Source organism: Histomonas meleagridis (genome assembly GCF_020186115.1).
Source record: "Histomonas meleagridis strain 2922-C6/04-10x chromosome Unknown contig_182, whole genome shotgun sequence".
Lineage (NCBI taxonomy): Eukaryota > Parabasalia > Tritrichomonadida > Dientamoebidae > Histomonas > Histomonas meleagridis.
Genome location: NW_027150799.1, coordinates 1 through 25009, shown reverse-complemented (window position 1 = coordinate 25009; position 25009 = coordinate 1). Strand labels below are relative to the sequence as shown.

Here is a 25009-nt window from a genome sequence, read left to right as displayed (position 1 = left end):
AAGTGCAAGTATGCGGTAAAATGAATAGTTTACTCAGAAATTAAATGATTCTTGAGCAGTTCCCTACAGCTGGTGTACTTAAAAATGGTCTGAATGTTTAATTGTTTAGACGATATATCCAAATATTTCACGACGTGGATGAAAATCTGTTCAATTCGCACTTTTTAAATGATTTACTCAGAAATCGAATGATTTTTGAAAATTTCCGTACAGGACATTTATTGAAGTAATATGACATATTATAGTCTCCGACGGTTTAAAGTGGACAATTTTTAATAATGACCGATGAATACAAATTAATGTTATGGCAGGAAACGTCTAAATAACGTTAAAAAGTGGAACAATTTATAGTGTCCAACGGACAACTTCAACGCCAGTAAAACGATCGAAATTTTTACCAAAAAAGTGGACAATTTCTCAACGCTAAACGGACAACCAGAGTGGTTCCTATACATTATTTTTACAAAAAAATGAGAAGTAAAGTTAAGAATTTTACTTAACGTTCATTCATATTATTTTCTATTTTATTGACTCTGGAGAGCGATCAGGAAAATATTTCATCAATTTATTGAAATCACCACCAAAGTCGTCGTTTAAATCTTCGAGTTTTTGTCCAAGCACAATATTTTCTTCCAGGCTGATTCATTTCTTGTCTTCCTCGTATATTAGATTGAGAAGTCGGATTCAACGTAATGTCTTTTGTGCTACATATAGTATCATTATTATTATTTTGTTATTTTTCATAAATTTTCCTGATTTCATTCATGACAGATTCAAGAAGTGGATCCTTCACATTGAAATATATTAACCTTACAATTGATTATAATGAACCATTTAAATTTTAATCATAAAAAGTGACATAAAGTTCGATAATTTTACCAAAATCATTAATTCTGTGTCTGATCACTGTTTTTATGTACTCACTTTTATGTAACCTGATGAAGTTGACCCTTTTAATGTCATTAATGAATTTACATATAGAATCATGGTTTCGAGCTTTCATTCTTAAAACACCAAAAGAATGTTCTAAAGGATTTGAGCTAAGTCTATTTAAAGAAATGTTTCCTTGCTCAGATTTTAAAAATTTCAATAAGCTAATTATAGTGCCTTTTGTATCAATCATTAAATTATTATCATAAATATAAGAAAATTGTTTAAAATACATCAATGCGAGTTTCAGGTATTTACATCTACTTTTGACAGAAATGTGATCGTTGCTGATTGAAATAATAAAAAGTGACCATGGGAAAAAATATTGAAAAATTTGATTATGAGATTATAACTGCCTTTGGGTCATTGCATGACCTTCATTAGATGAATCAATTATTTCTTCTTTATCTTCATTCAATGCTCTATGTCGACCTAAAGGTTTTGGATCTTGTGGACCATTTGAGATACTTCTAGATACCGTTTTACGGCACATATTAAAGACGAATGCTAGTTGATTAAAAGTGAAAGTAACATCATCGAATTCAGATGCATATTCGTAGAAAAAACAAAGCTGATGATTTTCATATTCTAAGTTCATAAAGTCAGGATTTCTTAATAATGATCGAGTAAATTCTTAAGAAATACCAATAGTATCTAATTTTTGTTTAATTTCATCTAGTGACATTGCTGGTGTTAATGTTGACATTGATAAGAATGAGGTTTTATTAAAGATTATTTATTAACCTATTTTAACGTATGGGACCACTCGATTCCTGGGACACATTTAAATCTCTAACTGTATATTACAATTATCAGGTTATATGATCAAATACTACCATTACCTGCTAGTTATGATAATGAAAATAATAAATATGAAATTTTAGTAGAATCAGTAGGAAATAAATATATAAAGCATAGGCTTATTGCTATACAATTCATATCAAACTCGGATCCTATTAATAAATATGATATAAATCACATAGACATAAATTCATTAAATAATGATATATCATTACGTTGATGAGCTGCCTAATGATTGGGTGCCCTTTGAATAATATAACGGGATTGAGTTTGAAGGATATAGTTATTCACCATCAAAAGATGAATTTTATTATGATAATGGTGCTACAATAAGAATTCAAAATTTAACTGATCATGGTAGATATAAAATATTTCTAGCGAGAGATATAACTGGGAAAATTTATTTCGATAAGTGGAAACGTGCTGAAGGTTTAATATAAAATAATAACTTTTATATTTATGAATTATTAATTAAATATTATCAAATCCTATAATATAGATAGTAAATTCAAATAAATTGATGAAAACTTCAATAAAATAAGTAAAATGAATGAAGAAGTATTAGATAATGCTCTAATTACACCTATGTATGAAAAATACCCTCTATCCCAGAATGGCATATGTGCTTTTATAAAAGCTCCTCTGGGATCAGGTAAATCTTATACTTATTTAAAATTATCTGCATATCAAGAAGTCTTATTTAATGAACCTCATTCTGAATTAATTGTAATATGTTTTACCAGGAATAAATTTGATGAAACAGTAAATAATTATAAAATATTAATTAAAAAAAGTAAACTTGTAGCTATGGAAGATGTTCATTTATTAGATCATTCAAATAAATATATGGAACTTGTTTTGAAACGTAAATAATTTCATTACAAAATATATTAACAGTAATTATAAAGAAATCGATGAAGAGTTAACAAGAATTTTAAATAAACATCACCTTAATAACGAACATAGTAAGTTTCGAGTCTCCGGTGAGACTGATAATGAAAAATTATTAAAATATATATCATTGAAATTAATTAAATATAATTGGAAAACATATTTTCATTCATGTTTTTAATTTTAGATGATTTTGCATCTCATACTTTGTTGAGATCTAATAAAACTGATCTCTCGAGATCACTCAAAAAATTAAGAAATTTAAATATTAATGTTATAATATGTGTTCAAACTGTAAAATTTATATATAAAGATATAAAAAGAACATTAAATGATATAATATTATTTCCAGGTATTTCTAGAGAATATTACTATGAATTAATAAAAGAGATTCCTGCTAGTTGTTTTAATGTTGTTCAGATGTGGAATGAATATAGTAAAATCAAAGATCTACACACCAGATTCAATATATGGATAAAAGTTAGAAGGATTACCTTAACTTTACCAAATAATTTTTAAGTAAAAATAGAATACCTTGTTTATATATAAGAATTATTTCATGATCCGGAGTTTCTAAGAAACTTTTTATATTATTTTACTTATATAAATATGGAGTCATTTGAAGAGTATATTATATCTGAATATAATGATAAATGTAAAGTTGTTAATTTTAAATATTATCATTTTATATTTACGGAAATAGATAAAAGAACTATAAAACCTATCAAACAATGTATTATTTTCGTTAATGGAAAGTTTTACGATGATAAACTTAATATATTGAATTTTTTGGATTCCAAATTTATTAATAATATGCTTGCTAGCAAAAATATCAGAAAAGAAACTTACTAATATATCATTATCTGAAGTTAATAATAAGTTTATGAATGCTAAGAATGAAATAATCAAATGTATCAAATATAAACTAACAGTAAAATGCAATAAAATCAAATCTAGAATAGATGATTCAAATGAGTGTTTTGATATCTTCAATTGAAGATTTTAGAAAATGATATTAAAAATAATGTTGAAAATAAAAAAGTAATTGATAATAATAAACACGTGAAATTTGATATGTAAATTTTGCAAAAACTATTACCCCGTAGGCTAAATAACACTGTTGATTATTTTTGTATAATTTATGTAAAAATCAATATTGCAGAAAACATGATGATTTATGTTATTTTTATAAGTATAATTGTATGGACGTGATGGTGGACGTTGGACGAGATAAAAGGTCCTAAAAAAATGAGTTTTAGCTTTAGCTTTTTTTGAATGATATTTTTACAACAATTTATTTACACAATTATATATTCAACGAATTTATTTATACAATTATATATTCAACAAATTCATTTACACAATTATATATTTATCATATTTATCATGTTTTAGTGCACTAATTTTTTATAATAATCTGCAAATAAAAAGTGACAGTAAATAATTGAGTAGTTTATTCGGATGGGTCCCAATTATCCTTTTTGTTTCAGAATACAATTGTCGCCCCTCCAATGAACATGTTAACGGTCACTAAACCTTATTGTTTATACCTTTCTAAAAAATCATAAATAAAAAACATTAAATAGCAAACAAAATTTTAACTCCTTTTTAATTAGTATTCTTAAATTTTTGATTTTTTTTACCAAAATCATCATCTCATCGGTTATCTTTAACGTTGTCAGAAACCATTGTTTCGGTTTACAACCACCAAATTCACATAAACCGTCATGATGGTTTAATCATTTTGTAAATGACCGACTGCAAAGTTGTTGTTTTTGGTGCTGGTGCCGTTGGTAAATCTGCTCTTACAATCCAATTTGTCCAAGGTTACTTTATTACTGATTATGATCCAACAATTGAAGATTCCTATAAACGTGTTTTACTTGTCGATAATGAAAACGTTCAACTTGATATTCTTGATACTGCTGGTCAAGATGATTTTGCACCCATGAGAACATCATACATGAGACAAGGTAAAGGATTTATCATCGTTTATGCGATTGATGACCGTGCTTCATTCGAAGAAGCAGAGGCATTTTACCGTGACCTCTCAAGGACAAAGGGAACATCAAATGTCCCAGTTGTTCTTTGTGGTAACAAATGCGATCTTGAAGATAAACGCGTCGTTAGCAAAACCGAGGGTGAAGAACTTGCTCAAAAGCTTGGTGCAACTTTCTACGAAACGTCCGCCCTTGCTAATATTAATATCGAAAATGCTTTCACTGCACTCGTAAGAAAAATCCGTGAGCAAAGTTCTCCTGCTCCAGCCGAAAACACTGTCAAAAAAGGTAAAAAAGAGAAAAAGAAAGGAAAATGCACTCTTCTCTAAAAAATAAGGCGTTGCGCTAATTTTCACTTTTTTGACTTTTTGAGTGAAATTTACTCGGTGCTGAACCAAGGCATTTAGGTGTCTCGTAACCATACATTGAGTTCTATTGATGGTGAGAGTACGTGTTATTATATGAGCTAGACTGTTGTGGGGTACATTTTTTGGGGAAATGCACTTTTTCCCATACCAAAAATTAAATTAATACAAGAATCGCTGAAGTACAGTAGTATTTAAAGTTGTTGGTATAAATTTGATGAGTGTAATTTAGAAAAATGATTATAAAATTTTATATGAAATACTCGTTTTTAAATTTTGTTGTAATTTTATGATCAAGCTCAGAGCTGGGAAAACTCAAGCTTTGCGAAAAATATTTTTACTCGTTTTGAATAAATAAATATCATATATAATGTTAATAATATTTTCATCAATTAATTAAAATTCGATAAAGAGATTCCGCAATATAACAATTTTATTATTAGTGAAACAAAGTATACAAAAATTCAAAAACATGATTGAAATCAATTTTTCATTTTTTATTTTGAATTTTTCATTGAATATAGTACTAGTTTTCATAGTTTTGCTTATGACCAGCATAAGTCGTGCAGTTGATAAAAATAAATCAAGTTTTGGAATAATTTTCAACGGTGACTAATCAATTCACAAGCAAAAACAATCCAAAAACTGATGACATAATTACCTTGTAACAAAAAAAAAATGACATAATACAAGTTATCAAATTTCCGACTTGGAAAAATTGTTGTTCTAGAAAAACAAATTTGAAAATAGTGATTTCTACTATAATTTTTATTTCATTTGTTTGAGTTTTGAACTTTTCTATGTTCCGCAAAAAGAAATTTTGCTAATGCATCAATTGGGTCATCAGGCATCTTTTTACCTACCTCAATTAGTCCTTTTATTATGTGCTGCATAATTTCTTCTTCGATATAATTTTCCAAATCTTTCGCTTTTTCGGATAAGAAATTTGAATCGACTGTTTCAAGTCGCGAAACACAAACCTGATGAATTGCATCGCCTTGCTTCCATTTCTCTGTTTCTTCTTTAAGTTGTTCTTTGCGTTGTTGCTTTTGTTCGTTTTCTTTAACTTTCTTCAAACGTTCTCTTTCGGCAATTTCGGCATCGACTTCCTCCTGTGGCCTTCCGAAATCTCTTTTTGGACCAATAAAATCAAAAATGATGTCATTGGTTTCTCCAAGAGCATCGCAAATTAAAGATGGAATTGCACGATCATCAAAAAATTCGAATATGTTATCATCACCATCATTATCTTTCCGATACCTTCTAAGTTCTTTTTGAAAGCTCTTGTAATCGTCACTAGTTTGAGCAGCAATTTCTTCAAGTTCTTTATCCCGTGCATCTAATACAATTACATGGGTTGGTATATGTTCGAAATAAGGACTTGCTTGTTCTTCTTCTCCTTCGTCGAACAATTCGCCTGCTTTTTCTATGTTATCTGCAAAACCACATATAACCCAACCATGATTTCTACAATCTCTTTCTGCCATTCTCCGATGTACCACGTCACATATGACCTCGTTACTGATGATACCTTCATTCTCTTCAACGATTGATTTGATTTCATGTCCAAATTCGGAATCTTCTTTTTGAACATCATAAACAATTCCTAACGTATCAATTAGGGGTGCCCCAATATGATCGGCTATCGTTTGACCAACTTTGACAAATCCTGATGCAGGAGGTCCAATTACAAGAACTTTAAGAGGCGTAAGATTATACTTTTCACGAAATTCATCAACAACTTTAGCAGCACATGATATAATTCCATCTCCACAAAATAAATCATCTGGTTCAACATCATTCAAAAATGTTGATTCAGATGGAAGATCAACAGTTAAAATTAACTTTTGTAGCTCAGGAATATCTTCGTTAAAATCACAAGTTTTTCCATCTGCAAGAATATTACTGAAAGCTTTTGCAATTTGTTTGAGAGTTGGACAATTTTGTTCTGAAAGTATAAAATAAGGAGAGTGTAAATTTTCTTCATCTTCGGTATCATCTTGTGAAGTAAGTAGAATGTGTTTAACAGCTACTCCAAGGTTTCCTACGTGGATACAAGAAATGTGTGATTTAGAAGATGGGAAATAATCAGTTTTATTCTCCCAAAGATCCTTGAAAAATGGGAAGAAAATATGTTCTCCATACCCATATAGTAAACCAACACCAAATATATAAACTTTAAGTCTATCAATTTCTTCATTGACTTGAAGTGCCCTTGATTCAAGAAGATATTGTTTTTTGGCAGCTTTGTGCGGAATGCGAGTGAGATAACCTTCTTCAAGAATGTAGTCTTCAGGATTAGGTTCATCATTTTCTTCCTCATTTTCATGACTCTCTTCTTCTTCTTCATTGTTTTTCTCTTTTTTAACACGACCTCCCCAGGTTAGTAATGTTGAAAATATTACAAGCGAGATTTTATGATGTAATGGATTGGAGTTGACAATATCAAGGGCTTCTTCAACAGATTTAGTGTCTTCAACCATATCAAAAACTGAAAGCATAGTTGAGAGTATACCTTCTTTGCGAGAAGAAACAAGATGGATATTGGGATTTGGCGCCGATTTTCCATATCCAAAAACAGTGAAACCAGCTAAAGAAAGAAAATTAGAAACGGCAGAGCCGATGTAACTATCACAATTATTTACAAATATCTTGTAATCTGAGGCAGGTTTTTCTTCTTCCATCCAATCTAACGGAAGACGTTAAATTCTATCGACGGTTATTTATGAAAAAAAAAACGTTAAAGTTGATTTCATTTCGAATTCCTGTTTAACGTACCAATTAAAACATATCATCATCGAAACCTCCTTAGTATTCATGGAGTGTTGCTCCTTTAGCAATAACATGAGTAAAAGTTTGAGATTTCAAGTTATTAAAGCTCTTATTGAATAAAAATATCTATGTGGTCTTAACAATTCCTTCTTTGCTAAGGAGTAATTCAACTATTTTTGTGTAACCTTTGTATTTCGCATAATCAAGTGCTGTTTTAAAAATTATCATGAAATTCCAAAAAATATAATCAAATATTAAATTATTAAAGCATTCATTAAAAATTTAATATAAATATCTTTGGCATTAATATCTATTCCTTTTTGCTCAAGAAGCAATTCAACTGTTTCTATACAATTATGTTGTGTTGCTCCAATAAGCGCTGTTGCAAATAATCTAAATAAATTCCTAATTTTATTTTGAAATATTAAATTATTAAAATAAATATTAAATAAAACACATAAATATCTTTGGCATTAATATCAATTCCTTCTTGTTCAAGAAGTAATTTAACTGTTTCTAGATAACCATTATAAGATGCTTTCATAAGTGCTGTTTCATATAATTTAAATCAATTCCAAATATTATTTTGAAATATAAAATTATTAAAATAAATTTCAAATATAAAAAATAGACATCTTTAACATTAATATCAATTCCTTTTTGGTCAAGAAGTAATTGAACTATTTCTGTATGACCATTTCTAGATGCATACATAAGTGCTGTCTTAAATAACTTAAATAATTTCTAAATATTATTTTGAAATATTAAATTATTAAAATAAATATTAAATAAAACACATAAATATCTTTGGCATTAATATCAATTCCTTCTTGTTCAAGAAGTAATTTAACTGTTTCTAGATAACCATTATAAGATGCTTTCATAAGTGCTGTTTCATATAATTTAAATCAATTCCAAATATTATTTTGAAATATAAAATTATTAAAATAAATTTCAAATATAAAAAATAGACATCTTTAACATTAATGTTAATGTCTTTTTGTTTGAGAAGTAGTTTAACTATTTCTGAATGACCATTATAAGATGATAACATTAGTGCTGGATTTAATAATATCTAAAAAAAACATCTGATACATAAATTTCGTTTTTAGATTTATTTAGTAAAAATTTGATCATCTCTATAAAACCTTTTTCAGCAGCAAAAATAAAATCACTAAATAAATTAAAGAATTTTTAAATTATTCAAATTTACACTGAATAAAATAAAAATACATTTTTAGTATTCATGTCAACTCCTTCATATTTTAGAAATAATTTTAGAATTTCAGTATATTCATAATGAAGTGCGACCATAAATGCTGTTTGAAATAATAAAAATAATTTTTAAATTTTATTTCAAAACATCAAATTATGCAAATAAATATTAAATATAATAAAAAAATATCTTTGGCATTCATATCAATTCCTTCTTGTTCAAGAAGTAATTTAACTATTTCAACATAACAATATTGAGATGCACAAATAAGTGGTGTTTTATAAAACATTATGAAATTCCAAAAAAATTCTAAAAACATTAAATCTTTAAAACAAATAACAAATAAAATTTTTAAATATCTTTAAGATTGATATCATTTCCTTCTTGTTTAAGAAGTAATTTAACTATTTCAATATGTCCATATAAACATGCAATAAAGAAAGCTGTTCGAAATAATTTAAATAATTTCCAAATATTATTTTGAAATCCAAAATTTTTAAAATAAAATTTAAATAAAACAATTAAATATTTTTAGCATTAGGATCAATCCCTTCTTGTTCAAGAAGTAATTTAACTATTTCTGTATGACCATTTTTTGAAGCTAAAATAAGTGTTGTATTAAATAATTTAAATAATTTTCAAATATTATTTTGGAAGATTAAGTTACTTAAATAATTCTTAAAAATTATAAATTAATATCTTTAGTAGTAATATCAATTCCTTCTTGTTCGAGAAGTAATTTAACTATTTCTGTATAACCTTTTTGGGAAGCTATCAAAAGTGCTGTTTCAAATAGAATTTAGAAATATTAAAATCCTTAAATAAATTATCAATAAAATTTAAAAACAAATTTTGTATTTTTAATACTTTTCGATTCTAGAAGATATTTAACGATTTCAGCATTTCCTTTGTTAATTGCTAATTTAAATTCTTCACTAAATTATTCAATTTAATTCTAAATTTTATGCTGAAATATCAGATTATTAAAATAAATTTCTTTTTTATTCTTTTCAGTTTCTTCTTTCTCAACTAGAATTTTAAAAATTTCAGGATATCCATAATAAATTGATCTCATAATTACTCGACGAAATAAATTGAATGATTCCCAAATATTATTTCGGAACATTAAACCATAAAAATAATTTTTAGTGATATCAATACCTTTTTTTTCAATAAGGCTTTTTATTATTTCTCTGTAACCTTTTTCAGATGCATGCATAAGTGCTGTCCAAAATATTTTAAACAATTTCCAAATATTATAATGAAATATTATTTGAATATAATAAATTTGACGCAAAACAAATAAAGATCTTGAGCATTAAAATCAATATTTTTTTGTTCAAGAAGTAATTTAACTATTTCATTATGGCCATTTTTTATTGCAAATATAAGTGGTGTTTGAAATAATATAAATAATTTCCAAATATTAGAATGAAATATTATTTTAATATAATAAATTCGACGCAAAACAAATAAAGATCTTTAGCATTAAAATCAATATTTTTTTGTTCAAGAAGTAATTTAACTATTTCATTATGGCTATTTTTTATTGCAAAAAAAAGTGCTGAATAAAATATTATAAAAATATTTCACGAAATTTTCCTTAAAAATAGCAAAACGGAAAGAAAAATAACAAGCAAAACAAATAAAGATCGCGAGCATTAAAATCAATATTTTTTTGTTCAAGAAGTAATTTCACTATATCTGTGTAACCTTTCTGAGATGCATACATAAGTGCTGTTTTAAATATTTTAAATGTTTTCCAAATATTAAATTAAAATAAAAAATTATTAAAATAAATTTGAAATAAAACAAATAAATCATTCTTTCATTAATATTAACACTATTTTGTTTTAAAGCGTATTGTATGAGTTCAATATACGCTCCTGATTTCAATAATTTAAATAAAGCAGCATAAGGAAGATTATTTTTACAAATATGTTTCATAAGATATATATTATTTGCATTTAGAAAATATTGCAGATTTTTTTCTGTAATACCAAATTTTTCTACCAAAAATGTTAAAATTTCATAACTTTGATAGAAAATACAAACCTCTTCTAAGTTTTCTCCGTTAGTGATTTCTAATTCGTTTTCATAAATATAATGAAAAACATCACTTCGATGAAATTGAATTGCTGTTTCATATGCACCTTTAAATGAAGAATGATTTTGTTCACATATATGAATGATTTCTTCATTCCCACCTGCAACTGCATATTTACCTGTATTTTTGACTTTTGCACCATTCATAAGTAAATATTTAAAACATTTAATTGCAGAAAAAAATGCTGCAAAATCAATTAATGAAACATTTTCTTTGTTAACAAATGAGCATCTTTCATAAAGTGATGGTTCAATTGTTTGATTAAAATCGAAATTTGTTTGTGATGATATTTCTTGAAGTTTTTCTATTTCATCATTTCGAATTATTTTTGCTATTTCATTTGGATTAACACCTTCTTTAACATATTTCTTATGAAGTTCCCAATCATTCTTTGAAAGTATATTGTAATTTTGAACAAAAGATAATTCAATTCTATATTTACAATATGTATCCATAATTCTATTTATTGATGTTTTGTAATGTGAAAAGTATTTTGATTTTATGTTAAGTGCAATTCTTGAATCGATGACATTTCTCTCAATCAATCTCTCGATAATCTTTGTTGAGATTATTTTCTAGTTTTTTATCACACATTTATATGACCTTTGAAGTAAAAATTAAAACGGTCACCACCGATAGACAGGCAATTTTATAAGATACTTTATTTAATGTTTTCCATTAAACATGTTTTCCCATACCATACAATATATATTATATCGATTGATAAATAAATTTTCGAAAGGGTGATTGGTCTAGTGGAATGATTCTCGCTTTGGGTGCGAGAGGTCTCGGGTTCGATTCCCGAATCGCCCCGAATTTTTTTAATTAACAACTTAACTTGAATTTTTTTTGCTTTTCTTCTTACGCAACATTCATTTCCGCTGATAAAAGTGATGACACAAAGTCCAAAATTGATTTTTGTTGGTAAATAAGGAAAATTAAAAAATAGCTTTCAATTGAATATTCATTAAATTCAAAAATTTTTTTTATAATTATTAGTAATATTTGAAATCAGTTTCTATACTTGCCTAGTCCGTACATTTGTTGAAGATCTTTAACCACATCGCCAATCTTCATATCTTTTTTTACCTTTGTTAGACAGTATCTCATAGCATCAGCCAGTTTCCGCGTTTCATTTCTACTAAATGTGAATGGGCTTGAGTACATTCTGCCTTTGAACATTTTATCATCAATACTAATGGTATGGAAATAAACTCCGCCAGGAGGTGGAAGCCTTCTTACGAACGATGTACCTACTGTAACATCAACAATGTCTCCACCTGTTTTGAGTGGTCCAATATTTGATATTCCGCATGTTGCATAATCAACAGAACGAGAGTATCCAGTCATTAAGTCACGGATTGACTTAATCACTTCTTTGTTAGTAATCTTTTTATTAAAGTCTTTTCTTAAAGAATCACACATTTCTGATATTGAAGAATCTTCAGTAAGATCATTAGCATAAACGCAAATTACAGTGTTTTCATTGGCATGCTTCCATCCAGGATTGCTAATAACTCTCCGGGTATCAACAGCATTTTCCACTTTTGCGTCGTAAAATTTTCCGTTTGAAGCGGAGACCGTTAATATCATTGAACTCCAAAGTAAATCAGTGAGACCACGCAGAGAGCCACTAGAGTGTGTTGACATATCACTGAAATCAATATTAACAGGATAGTAATATGCAGTGACTTTTGGATCAGTTGGAATTGAAGGATTAGTGCCTATAACTTTGGTTGTATTATAATCACGATGTCCATTGACAGATTTTATGACTTCGTTAAACGTAACTGAAGCTGATTCATGAATGTATGGTTCAGGTCCAGGTGGAACATCACCGCCTATGAGATAATTCAGAATTATTTTCAAGTATCCCCCATCACATGATGAATGAATATTATGTAAAATAACAGTGTCATCGTTGTAACAAATTGAGGCAAGCCTTTGTGATAAAGGGACAGTATAATATGTTGAAGCGTATATTTGAGCTTCTTCAAGAGAAGGAAAATTATTTGGAATTCTGAACACAGGGCATTCTAAAGGAGTGTAAATATAATTCTGTCCATCAAATAAAGTTCTACATCCAACTGCTTTTTTTGCGATTTCATGTACAATTTCATTAACTTTTGTTGGCTTTACCTTTAATGCAAGTTGGCAATAACAACCACCACCAAGGATTAATTTTTCATAAGAAGTTGCCTTAAGTTTCTTTGGCCCAATCATCGTTAACTACTTTCAGCCTTCATCGTTTTAAAACAACAGAAAATTTGACTTTTTGACTTGTGTTCACGACAATGGCTTTGACATTTTTTACTAATCACAGAAAAAAACAATGAGATCTCAACATCTAAATATTAAACCACAAATTATTATAAACCATCTTGTTAACTTTAATTTATTTTTGCTACATTTTGAAATTAAAGATAAATTTTTTAATAGATTTTGAGTATTACCTTTTTTTTTTTTCCAAACAATTTGGCTACAACTTTTTCAAATTTATCCATGGTTAAACGGTTGTCAGTTAAATAACTGAAATCTTTCAATACTCCCATTCAATTTCCGACCATTCAGTTTAATTTCAAGAATTCTGAAAAGCTGACATTTTTCTCATCCAAAAAATTATTGGATTGAGCTTTTTTTGATAGATATTTATGTAATTAAGAATTTTTTTTTAACTACATATCATTTGCTAATTCTTTAAAACAAAATGTTTTGTAAAAAAGCATTATCATAACAAGATATTTGCGTTTATAATAAAATTATTTCAATAGTTTATCGAATAATCTTAATTTAATTTGATAACAGGTCGAAATCAATGCGTCGTCTCTCAAACCCTCAATTTGTGACGATAGCATATAAAAAGTTACTGAATTTGAGTTGTCCATTCAAGTTCAAGCCAAATTTGACTCTTGTAAATTCTTCAGATTGCATTTCCTGCGTTTCATGAATTGATGCAAAACTATAAAGTTTAACGCAAATAAAGGATAATATTTCTTGTATATAAAAGATAAATTGATTTAATAATTTATTGTGAATAAAAAGATATTTTCATTTTTTGAAAGCATTTACTGGAAAACCGGAAACAGTTTTTTTTTAGTATGTCATCCAACGAAAACAAGAAAAGAAGGAAAATTTTTACATACGAAGAAGATCAGAAACTTATCCAACTTGTCCAAGAGAATGGTACAAAGAATTGGGAACTCATTAGTTCATTGGTGAAAACAAGAACAGCGAGACAATGCAGAGAAAGATGGAAATTTTATCTATCCCCAACAGTAAATCGTTCCCCTTGGACACCTGAAGAAGACAGAATCTTATTTTTAAAATATAATGAATATGGATCGAAATGGTCAATACTTTGTAAGTTCCTAAAGGACAGAACTTTAGACAACGTAAGGAACAGATGGAATTCTGTTATCAGAAAAGTAAGGTCATTAAGGCTAAATGAGAACTCAGAAGAAGATTTTTTCTATTGTGCAAGACTAATCACCAAATTTTCAGCAAATACACAACTTAAAAAAGACATGGAAAAACAAACAATTACTACTGAAGATCCAAAACCCAATTATGATCAACCATTTCAGCCGATTGATCCTTTAGCATTTTTGGAAATTACTAACTTGTTGAATCACATACCTGAACCTGTTTGAAATGAAATACATGAATTCACACATATGAGTTCTTTATTTCAATGAATAAATTTAAGCTGTACCAATTTTTCTCTTGCAATCGAAATTTTCTATCAAGCAAACCTTTTTAACGAATAAGATAAAGGGAAAACATGAGTGTTATACTGCTAAAATCATGTTTTCAAGCTTTTCAAAACAACAAAAAAAACCATCAAAATTTTCAATGCATTCGGACCGATTAAACCAAGAAAAAGTTCCCTGATTTCCTTAGGGTAACGTAAAATTTCTGATTTAATCGTTTTTTTGTTGGCAGTTATAAACATCAACGTTTTTTATTTTTTCTTTTTTTGGAAGAAGTATCAAATTTTGAGAAATTTCCAACTGGTTCCATGGAGTATGAAGTATAAATAAAATCAAATATTCTTTATGCTCCAATTAATTCGTGTGATAGGAAGAAAATCGAATTTTATTTTTGTTAAACAAATTGAATGATGATTTCAATGGTGTCATTTTTTACATGTGCTTTATGGAATATTCAATTCAAAACGAACACTTTTTGACTGGCAGGTTAATCCGTGGTCATAAAAAATCGATTATTTGTGGTCTTGAACTTTTTGAATATGCACACAAAATTTGTATGGATTTGATTAGACTCTTCTTTAAAGAAAACTCTATTTTATTGGTTAAAATTAATAACATTATATTTGCAACAAAACAAACAATGTAAAGACATTCTAATGGCAAAAAATGAAATGCAGTACAAAACTATATTATCAATATGTCAAAAAGAATTAACATGATTTTGATATATATTGAAAAATCTTGATGAAAAAAATAAATAGATCTAATGAATTTAATTAGAGGCACCATTGGATCCATATTTTGGATTTATGATTCTGATTCATTGAATCACATAAAAAAAAAATCTGATAAATTACATTTATAGTCTTTAGTAATTATAAAAACAATACATTAGACTCATTAATTGTGTGCAAAATTTTATTTTACAAAATAAATAAATTAGAATCGTTTTTCATGCCATGCTCTTTTATCAATTCAGTAATTTCAAAGTTATGGCCATATGTAAAGGAGGCCAATGATTTAAAGACGAATTCCATATCGTTACACAAACTAACATCTATTCTATCATAACTCAGTAATATTTTTATGATATCTAAACAATTCGCCAATTGCAATGGTGTACATCCTTCATTATTCCTACAATTAATGTCTATATCATCATGAACTAAAATGAATCTAACAAATTGTGATTGACTATGTTGGGTAGCATATCGAAGTGGAGTTCAAAATTTATAAAATAAAAATACTTTTAAACTCCTTTCATGTTTATAATTTTTATAGCTTTAGAATAACCTTCTTGTGATGAGAAATGATGGTGGAGTTCAAAAAAAAATGAATCAATTAAATTTATCTCTTGAATTTACATTAATATTGTGCTGCTTCACAAACAATTGCATCAATTTATATTAATATTAAGATGATTACATGTAATGCAGTTTCTTCGTTTTCATCGCATGCATTAATATTTTGTTTATTCTGGACTAATAACATTGATATAGAATCCATTCTTGCAGAAGCATTTAATAGATTTTTATTATGTTCAAATGTCCCCTGCAAAAATGTAACATTAAAATTGTTACGTGATACATTTGTTAAATCGGAATCCAACTCGAGAAGAAATATTTAAAACAATTCATTGCGCTATGAAACGCGACAAGCGTTGGCTCATTACATAAAAACATACACCACTCAAAAATGCGCAGGTTTTTATCAAAATATTGGCTTCAACATCATTGTCTTTAATGGATATCGATATTCGTTCATTGTTCAGCTCGTTGAATTAAAAGTTTCCAATCATTTGCACGTGCTATTTTCCACAAATTTATTATTAAGCTTCTATATGTGTATGCTTTTTTGTTTTATATAATAAATAAGTGGTATCAAAGTTAGAAAAATAAGGTACTTGAAGCTTAAACTTTTAAATTACAAAAAATTCAAACATCGAATATAAATAAAAGACATAATGTAAATAATATAAAGTTACTATAAAACATTCAAAAATATAAAATTTTTCAGATTTATAATCAGTCAAAAAATAAATAAGAAAAAAGAAAAATATTTAAAAACATTTATTTTGAAAGTTTCATCTGGATCACTTTTTGGGCCTCTCCTTTTCATATACCTGTTTGCTTATGCATTTAATCATTCTGTGTTCTTGAGAATTTAGTTCAGGAATGGCACAAGCTTCGCGTGATTTAATTGAAGCGCCAATTGTACAAAGTGATATATTCCAAAACGAAGATATAGAAACAGAACCAAGCGGAACTGTTGGATCACACTCGATTCGTCCCTTTAAACTCCATGTTATATTGGGATTATCTTCGCATTGATCTCCATCTTTTGTATAATGATATAGATAATGATCTTTAAGTTCAAAATGAGAAAAATCGCCAATGTTTTTTTGATTGAAATTCGATCTGCCCTTGAAACAGAATAATAATGAATTCGGCAAGAAAAGAATTCGATGACATTTTCCTTCTAACCCCTTGAAAATATTTGTTGAATTGTAGTTTTTGTTTGGCTTTGCATATGTTTTATCTGGAACAACACAAACCAATGAATCTGGTTCATTTCCGGGTAAAGTTATAACTCTTCCAGGAAAAGGAAGTTCGCTATACTTTTGTACATGAACAACATGAAATGACTTCCTTTGTATTGACAAAACAAAAAAGAAGTTGAAAATCATCAGAACAAAATAAAACTCCTTTTTTTCGATAAACTATTCAAAAAACTCTATCGTCAGTTCTCCACTTGAGGTAAATTAGTCTAACATTTATATATTTTCTTATACGAACTTAAAAATAAGATTGAAAAAAGTCATCACCAGAATACATTTGATATGTTTAATCGTATGATATCAGTATAAAAAATTTTATATTAATCTTCCAATGAGAATCTAAAACCAAATATAACTGATTTCACTAATCCTCACATGTAAGATTTAAAGAGTTGTTGTTACTAATTTTTACTTAATTGATTTGTGTGGGATTCTTTCGGTGAGTGACATTTTTAAAATCTATTAGAATGCAAAATTACATTTCTTATATCATTTATATAAATAATATCAATTTTGTTATTCATTTTTACAAAACGAAAAAATTAATTTTAATTGGAGATTTATGTTCACTTAAATGAATGATTTCTTTATTTTCCCACCAAGCTACATTACATTTACTTGTTGTTAAATGGTATTTGATAAATTATCCCAGATTAGCGTAAAAGTGTGTAATCAGATGCTTTGTAAATATAGATTTTAAAAATGTCACTCACCGAAAGAATCCCACACAAATCAATTAAGTAAAAATTAGTAACAACAACTCTTTAAATCTTACATGTGAGGATTAGTGAAATCAGTCATATTTGGTTTTAGATTCTCATTGGTAGAAATTTAGATCAAATTTAAACATAATTTAAGGTATTTCTTTCAATAAAAATAATTTTATGGTTACAACACATTGGCTTAAATTATGTTAAAGAAAAAACAATAATTACTGATTTATAAGAACTTACTGTATTAAACTACAAGTACACTTTATTAATTTCATGAAAATTTTGATCATTCCAAATTTAAACCAAATAGAAATAAGCCAAATAAAACAACAATATGGAAAACAATAAAACTAGAATTGTGTTAGCTAGTGTTGAGTCAATATATGGCCTTTTCTCTTTTTTTTGTGTTTTAGGAATTGTTTTCATGACCGAAATAGGTATTTTCTTTTTGATAACTCGAGGTTGTTCTTGTAGGGAATCCATCATTTTTAACTTTCGAGATGCCATAGGTGAATTTGATACAGCTTTTGTTCCATTGCTCATTTTTCGAACAGTGTGTGAATTGAACAGGTTAGTTCAATTATTGTAAACGGTCTTTTTACAGCTCAAGAACGAAAGCTTCGTTTATAATCACAATATTATATGCTTTTTCCAAATGTATACTCAATAAAAGCAATAAAAAATTTGAAACTTAAAAAATGTCAATATTTGATATTAATTTAAGATTATCTGATTTGAGAAAAAATACGAAAAAAATGATTAAAAAACCTTTAACATCGACATAGAAACAAATTCTATGCTTTGATGTTTCTCTTATATTATATCATTATATGAAATCGAACAACCAAATTTAGAACAGATCGCTTTTTGAAAAGCCTATTTCCGGATAACAAAAAGTGACACATATTTGAGAGCATTATAAATTTTACATAATTCAAATTCTAATCAGCGTGTTATTGTTCAAATGGAATTTGATCAAGACCTTCTCTATCATATCAACAAAATTATAGATCCATTAGTTGAAAAACCTGTTGTTTGTCAAACTGTTCTTATTCTAGTTCCTAAGAAGAAAAAATCCAAAAAGATTCTTTATGCAACTGATGTATCATTATATATAATCAAGAAGCATAAATTTACCAAGAAGCTCAAGATAATCAAACGTTATGATTACTTCCAATTATTTGGTGTTTCTCTTAATAATGATACGTTATTATTTGATTTTCCTAATGATAAGTTTTCTATCCAACATCAAAACGCTCTTGAAATTGCGTGTGAAATTCGTAAGTCCCTTATGACTTTAATGATTCCAAATGAACTGCCAATGTTTGAATTAAATGATACACCACCGGCAGGTATTCAAGGCAATCCAGGGGTTCGATTTATATCCATCTGTCTTACATCCAACATTCCTATTAGTCACAATGAAGCCAATTTACTTCGGTGTTATTTTGAAGATAAACCATCTGAACTTTATGTATCGAAATTCCAATCCTTTTTTGGCCATTTTGAGCAATTTCTCAATTGTTTAGTTGTGCTTCCAACATGTAACATTTTAGTTTTTGATATTGAAGTTGATAATGATTTATGTCAAGCACTTCAAACAGTGCTCAAACGCAACACGACAATTGTAGAAATGCGTTTTTGCAAGCGAATTACTGGCGATTTATCCATTATTGCACCATCATTTCAACGTACTCCACCATCATCAATTCGAACCCTTCGATTTTTAGGTTTTCCACTTGAACTTAATAGTGTTATTGGTATTTCCAAGATCATTAATGAGCAAAAACTTAACACATTACAAATTGACAAATGTTTAAATTTAAAGATGAGCAAAAAGTTATTTAAGAACTTAATCACAGTCAAAAACTTTCGAGATTTAGAGTATTTAGATTTGTCTAACACGGAATGTATTTCATGTTCGATGTTATTTCCATTATGTTCCAATGTCAAAACATTAAAACTAGAAAAATGTGGAATCGAAATCGCATCAGCATTAGTTGCGTTAAACAAATGTAGTGTTAAGAAAGTTGAATATTTAGATTTATCCTCCAACAATGCACGAATGAGTTTTCAAGAATATGATGAATTACCCGGAACATTAACACATATTATATTACGTAATGTTGAATGGGAATTTGATATTTTCTTAGAAATCTTCCAACAATTAATCAAACATAATCCGAAGAATAAGTCATATTGTTTATCATTCTCTAACATTCATTTCCATGCGAACAATTGGAAGATATTTTATGACAAAATTAGTAATGAAATTAATCCTTCATTAACTGAATTCGAATGGATATCAAATCCATTAGATCAACGATTAATTAATTGGTTTAACAAATGTCCGAATTTAGTTAAACTGAATATGAGTGATTGTTATCAACGTGAATTAAAGAGTGGATTTCAATATTTATTAAACTTCATAAAGAAAACACGAAAAATCAAAGAATTAATTATTAATGCTGGTGATGCAAATACATTAACTCGACAAGAAGCTCAAAAATTAATCGAAACAATTAAAGAAAATAAATCTTTAATAAGTTTATCAATTAATGGTTTGCTATTAGATGATCAATCAATTAAAGATTTATCGAACGCTTTATTAGATAATAGACGTATAACAAAACTTGAATTCGATTTTATGGGCGCAAGTAAATTCGAAACTATCGAATATTTCTTCCATAACTTAATCGATAGAGGACCGAAACTTCAAATGAAATGGCCGAAAAATATTTTCGCGCAATTATCAAAAGTCGAGAAAATTATTACAAAGAATTTCTCTGATGATTTTGATCAAGTTACATATGGTAAACCTCAAATAATTCCGCCACCAGAGACCATCAAATTTGCGGATGCAAATGAAGAAGAAGAAGATTTGTTTAATGATCCAACAATGGATGAAATAGAGAATCGAACGCGAAAACAATCGGCAAACGTATTATTACCTCCGACGTTAGAACTAACCGAAAACGGTTTGCCGCCACCCCCCCAAAACATGAACTTAATTATGCCTCCAACGATAGAGTTAACCGAAAACGGTTTGCCGCCACCTCCAAATATTTATATGAATAATAATACTACAATTTTGCCTCCTCCTCCTAATATAACATTAGGTAATAATACCCAATTCTATCAGCCACAAATGCAAAATACAATGGAAACTCAAAATTTCTTATATAATGATGATAATAATATGCCTCGTTCATTAATTAATCAATATGGTTATGATCCAAAAGATTTCGGTAGAAATGGTTTTATGCCACAGCCTTTGGTTAATAATAATGAAATAGATGACGATGAAGATTTGGGATTAGATGACGAAGAGCATAAAAAGAAACCAATACAAGGAATGACAGTGATCGGATTTAACAACGACTTCGATGACCCCTTAAAAAGATTCACGCCAAAAGCGAACCCGAAACAACAGGGCGATAACCAAAGGCCTGTGAAAAGAGGAGAATTCAAAATTAAAGTCGCACGGCACTGAAATTTGAAATTGGTTTAATAAAAAAAAATTATTTATTCACAAAAATTAAATAAAAATTTAAATGACATCGAATCGATATAAGTGTCGACACTTTTAGGAAACGAAAGTATTTGTTCGCATATAATAATTTATATAAAAAATTAATCGATTTGAATTATGTAACGTGATTATCTCGAATGAGTTAAAATATGACATATTCAATATTGAAAGTGTTCAAGTTGACCTTTTTTCTATTGTTTGATCATGTCGTTATTTATTTGATAGTTTAAGAAATTTAACAGATCATCAAGGTCTTTCATTACCGCGGCTGTATATTTGATGATAATATTAAAAAAATAAATAACTGAATTTCAAATTACAATACATTTTATTTCTTTTTACAGCAAAAATTGGTCTCACACATAGTCAAGTAACAAAAGAATTAAAGGAGATTTATGGCAACAATTTGCTCTTCAAAAATCCATGACTATTATATAATATTAATTTTTTATTAAAATATCTTTTTGTATTTTTGAAAAAGAGAGATGTATAGACTTTTGGACCACCCTTGTTATACATTGATTTGTTCCCTTACGTTACAAATCAAATTTTTACCATGCTTATATTTGCTTATGATTTCAATATATATTTTCATCAAATAATATGCGATTGACCAATCTTTTAAGTATAATATGAAACTTATACTTATAATATGAACCATTTTTTTTCGCTAAACGCTGCAAGTGAGTTTTAAGTTCATTTCCATCTGTATAATTTGATTGAGATTGTTCCTCAAAGTTCATTCGTGAATTTGGCAAAATCACTGAGCACTTTCATATGTTTTATTGAAAAAGTATGGTTAATAAGTTTTGTACCAAAGGGAGAGGGTAGAGTTCTTAAAATGAATGCTATCTAGCATGTTCAAATTTTGAATATTAATATTATAAATGAAGAAAAGGAATTATTTAATTATGTACAAACATCAAAGATTGTCTCCAATGGTTCATCCAAAAGTTGTTTGGCAATCAAATCTTCATTCATTTTTGTGACAGATAAACTCTTGCCATTTTCAATAACTGATGGATTAATCCATATATTTAGAGGCAACTTGCAAAAGACATGAAACTAAATTCATGAGCATAGTATTGTGTATGGAAAACCGTTTATTTAGGGTATAGAAAATGTGGAAAAAGATGAACTTTTTTATTTAGATGTGTACTCACCCCCTGTACATATTACTTCTTGAAGACGAATTATCCATTCATCAAGCACAGCCATGGCTGAAGAGAACTCAACGGTTCGAAAGATTTGAAGAGAATTCATGAAGCACCGAAGGTTTATCACATATGCGACACCATATTTAATATTAAAAATGTCTATGAAGAAATTCTAATTCTTTCTTTCAAATAATTCTATATGATCATAGAATACAAAGATTGTTTCATATGTTATGTATATACATATGTTATTAAAATAACATAGAGTTATTAAAATAAATTGAATTATTAAAAAAAAAATCAATTTTATAAAATAACTTTCAATCTGATTTCAGTTTATTTGTAATAGGTGGATCGAAATGAACACTTGGTTGAATTTGATTTATTGAAATTCCATATTTTTGAAACTTTGAGCACATTTCAAAAAATACACTTGCTTTCCACTTTAAAAATTTATTTGATTCAAAGTTATCTTTTTCATGAGATGTAAATTTAGATTTAAGAAAATTTAAAATTTCATGATATAAATCATCCACTTTTATCTGAGAACAAAAAAGAATAGGGTCGAATACATGGAATGTTAAGCTGATATCTATTTTTCCGAGTAAAAAATTAAAAAGAACAAGTCCAGTATTCACAATTATTTCAACACTATGAAACCATGAAAAAAATGTACATCCTGACGAGAAAACATATAATTGTTCATTGTTTCTATATCTCCAAACTACTGAAATTTGATGAGGGATATTTCCTATATAAAGCGAATTAGGGGAATTTACTGTGAACACAAGAGCAGATCCATTTTGTGCTTCTGATATTGCAGTTCTAAGAGAAGAAACTTGTTTTTGTGAGAAGTCTTTTAAAACAACAGGCTCCATTTTTTAACGTGCTCAAAAATTAATTACAATTGAAATTAAAACAAATGAGAATCAACAGAGAAAATACACTTATTGAAGATAACAGTTATCCTCTCGAAGGGCTACATGAAGATGACATTGTTGATTATTTAACTAGGGTTTTTGAACCATATTCTTATATTATTGAACAAATTCAAGGTGCACTTTATCTTCATAATTTTCCTCTTTATTGCGCTATGGTTACAATAGCATGTCTATTTACCTATTCATTTAAAGTTGTTTGTGATTCAAAATTTCCAACAATTTTATTTTTATTGATATTATATCCACTCGGTTGTTTTGCTATCAAAATTGGTGGCAACAGTCTCCTCAGATCTCTTTGCATTGATTTACCTATACTTCCAGAAAATGCGCCAAATCGAATTCGTTCTGTTAGAGAAATAGTTGCATTAGCATGGAAACCATATGTTTTCGGCTGGAGGATTTTATTTAGTATCTATAGAGTATTTGTTAAACCAAATGCAATTGATATTTTAGTTTTGATCATTATCACAACTTTAATCGGGCTAGTGCTCTGCGTTATAGATGGAGCATTAATTTTAACTGTACTTTTCACACTATTTTTGGTTTTTCCACCACTTCTTACAAGAAATTTTGTTTATTATTTTCTTATGGCACATCTTGGAAATATTGTTCTCACACATCCTGAAATCAAAAACGAATGATGTCTACCATATTTTTTAATTTGTCAGTAAAATTGTTTTATTTTTTAACCTCTTTATCTCTGTAGTTCGATTCAATGGATGCACTTTTGAATATTCAAATTAATTTATTATTTTTTAGGAAAATAATAGGAAATGACGATGTATGTGACAAAGTTAGTCTACTTATTTTATTGAACGTTTCCTGACTAAATGAAATCCGAATACTATTAATGCCTTTTTATTATGTAATGTTATAACGCGCACTGAAAAAAAAAAAACTAAATGAAATCCGAATACTATTAATGCCTTTTTATTATGTAATGTTATAACGCGCACTGAAAAAAAAAAATTAATGCATCTTATTAGGATAGATGCAACAATAATAATAATTTTTGATCAAGAGGAAGCAGATTTACAATGTAAATCTTGTTGTAATAAGCACTTGACAACGATATACTTATTTCTTAACATTCAAAAAAAGCTCAAATAAATCATTGTAATTTATTTGTAAGGAATTTCCATTTACAATTCCTGTCGGGTAGGTATATAATGCGGTCGGGACCTCGTGATCAGTCCCAACCTTTACTTTTCACTGGGGGATTTCCGGGGTCTTCGACCCCCGGAGGTGCCCTTCGGACCCCTCCGGAGGTCTCAGACCCCTTCAATCCCCCGAGTGTGCTCGCTCCGCTCGCAACAA

The 25009-nt window shown here is 28.0% G+C and overlaps 4 protein-coding genes across 4 annotated transcripts; 2 read left to right on the top strand and 2 right to left on the bottom strand.

Annotated features, from left to right (window-relative positions):
* Positions 1-4372: 4372 nt before the first annotated feature.
* On the top strand, positions 4373-4951 carry GO595_002523 (small GTP-binding protein; the record flags this gene model as incomplete). The annotated part of the gene is made up of 1 exon (XM_067915442.1): positions 4373-4951. One exon carries the CDS (start codon positions 4373-4375, stop codon positions 4949-4951), a length of 579 nt encoding a protein of 192 aa, XP_067777289.1.
* An 809-nt stretch (positions 4952-5760) lies between these two features.
* Positions 5761-7671, bottom strand: GO595_002522 (adenylate kinase 7-like; the record flags this gene model as incomplete). The annotated part of the gene is made up of 1 exon (XM_067915441.1): positions 5761-7671. The coding sequence occupies one exon, from the start codon at positions 7669-7671 to the stop codon at positions 5761-5763; it is 1911 nt and encodes a 636-aa protein (XP_067777288.1).
* Positions 7672-12093: 4422 nt separating this feature from the next.
* On the bottom strand, positions 12094-13305 carry GO595_002521 (uncharacterized protein; the record flags this gene model as incomplete). Its single annotated transcript, XM_067915440.1, has 1 exon — positions 12094-13305. The coding sequence occupies one exon, from the start codon at positions 13303-13305 to the stop codon at positions 12094-12096; it is 1212 nt and encodes a 403-aa protein (XP_067777287.1).
* Positions 13306-19026: 5721 nt separating this feature from the next.
* On the top strand, positions 19027-21555 carry GO595_002520 (Leucine Rich Repeat family protein; the record flags this gene model as incomplete). The annotated part of the gene is made up of 1 exon (XM_067915439.1): positions 19027-21555. The coding sequence occupies one exon, from the start codon at positions 19027-19029 to the stop codon at positions 21553-21555; it is 2529 nt and encodes an 842-aa protein (XP_067777286.1).
* Between the last annotated feature and the right edge of the window lie 3454 nt (positions 21556-25009).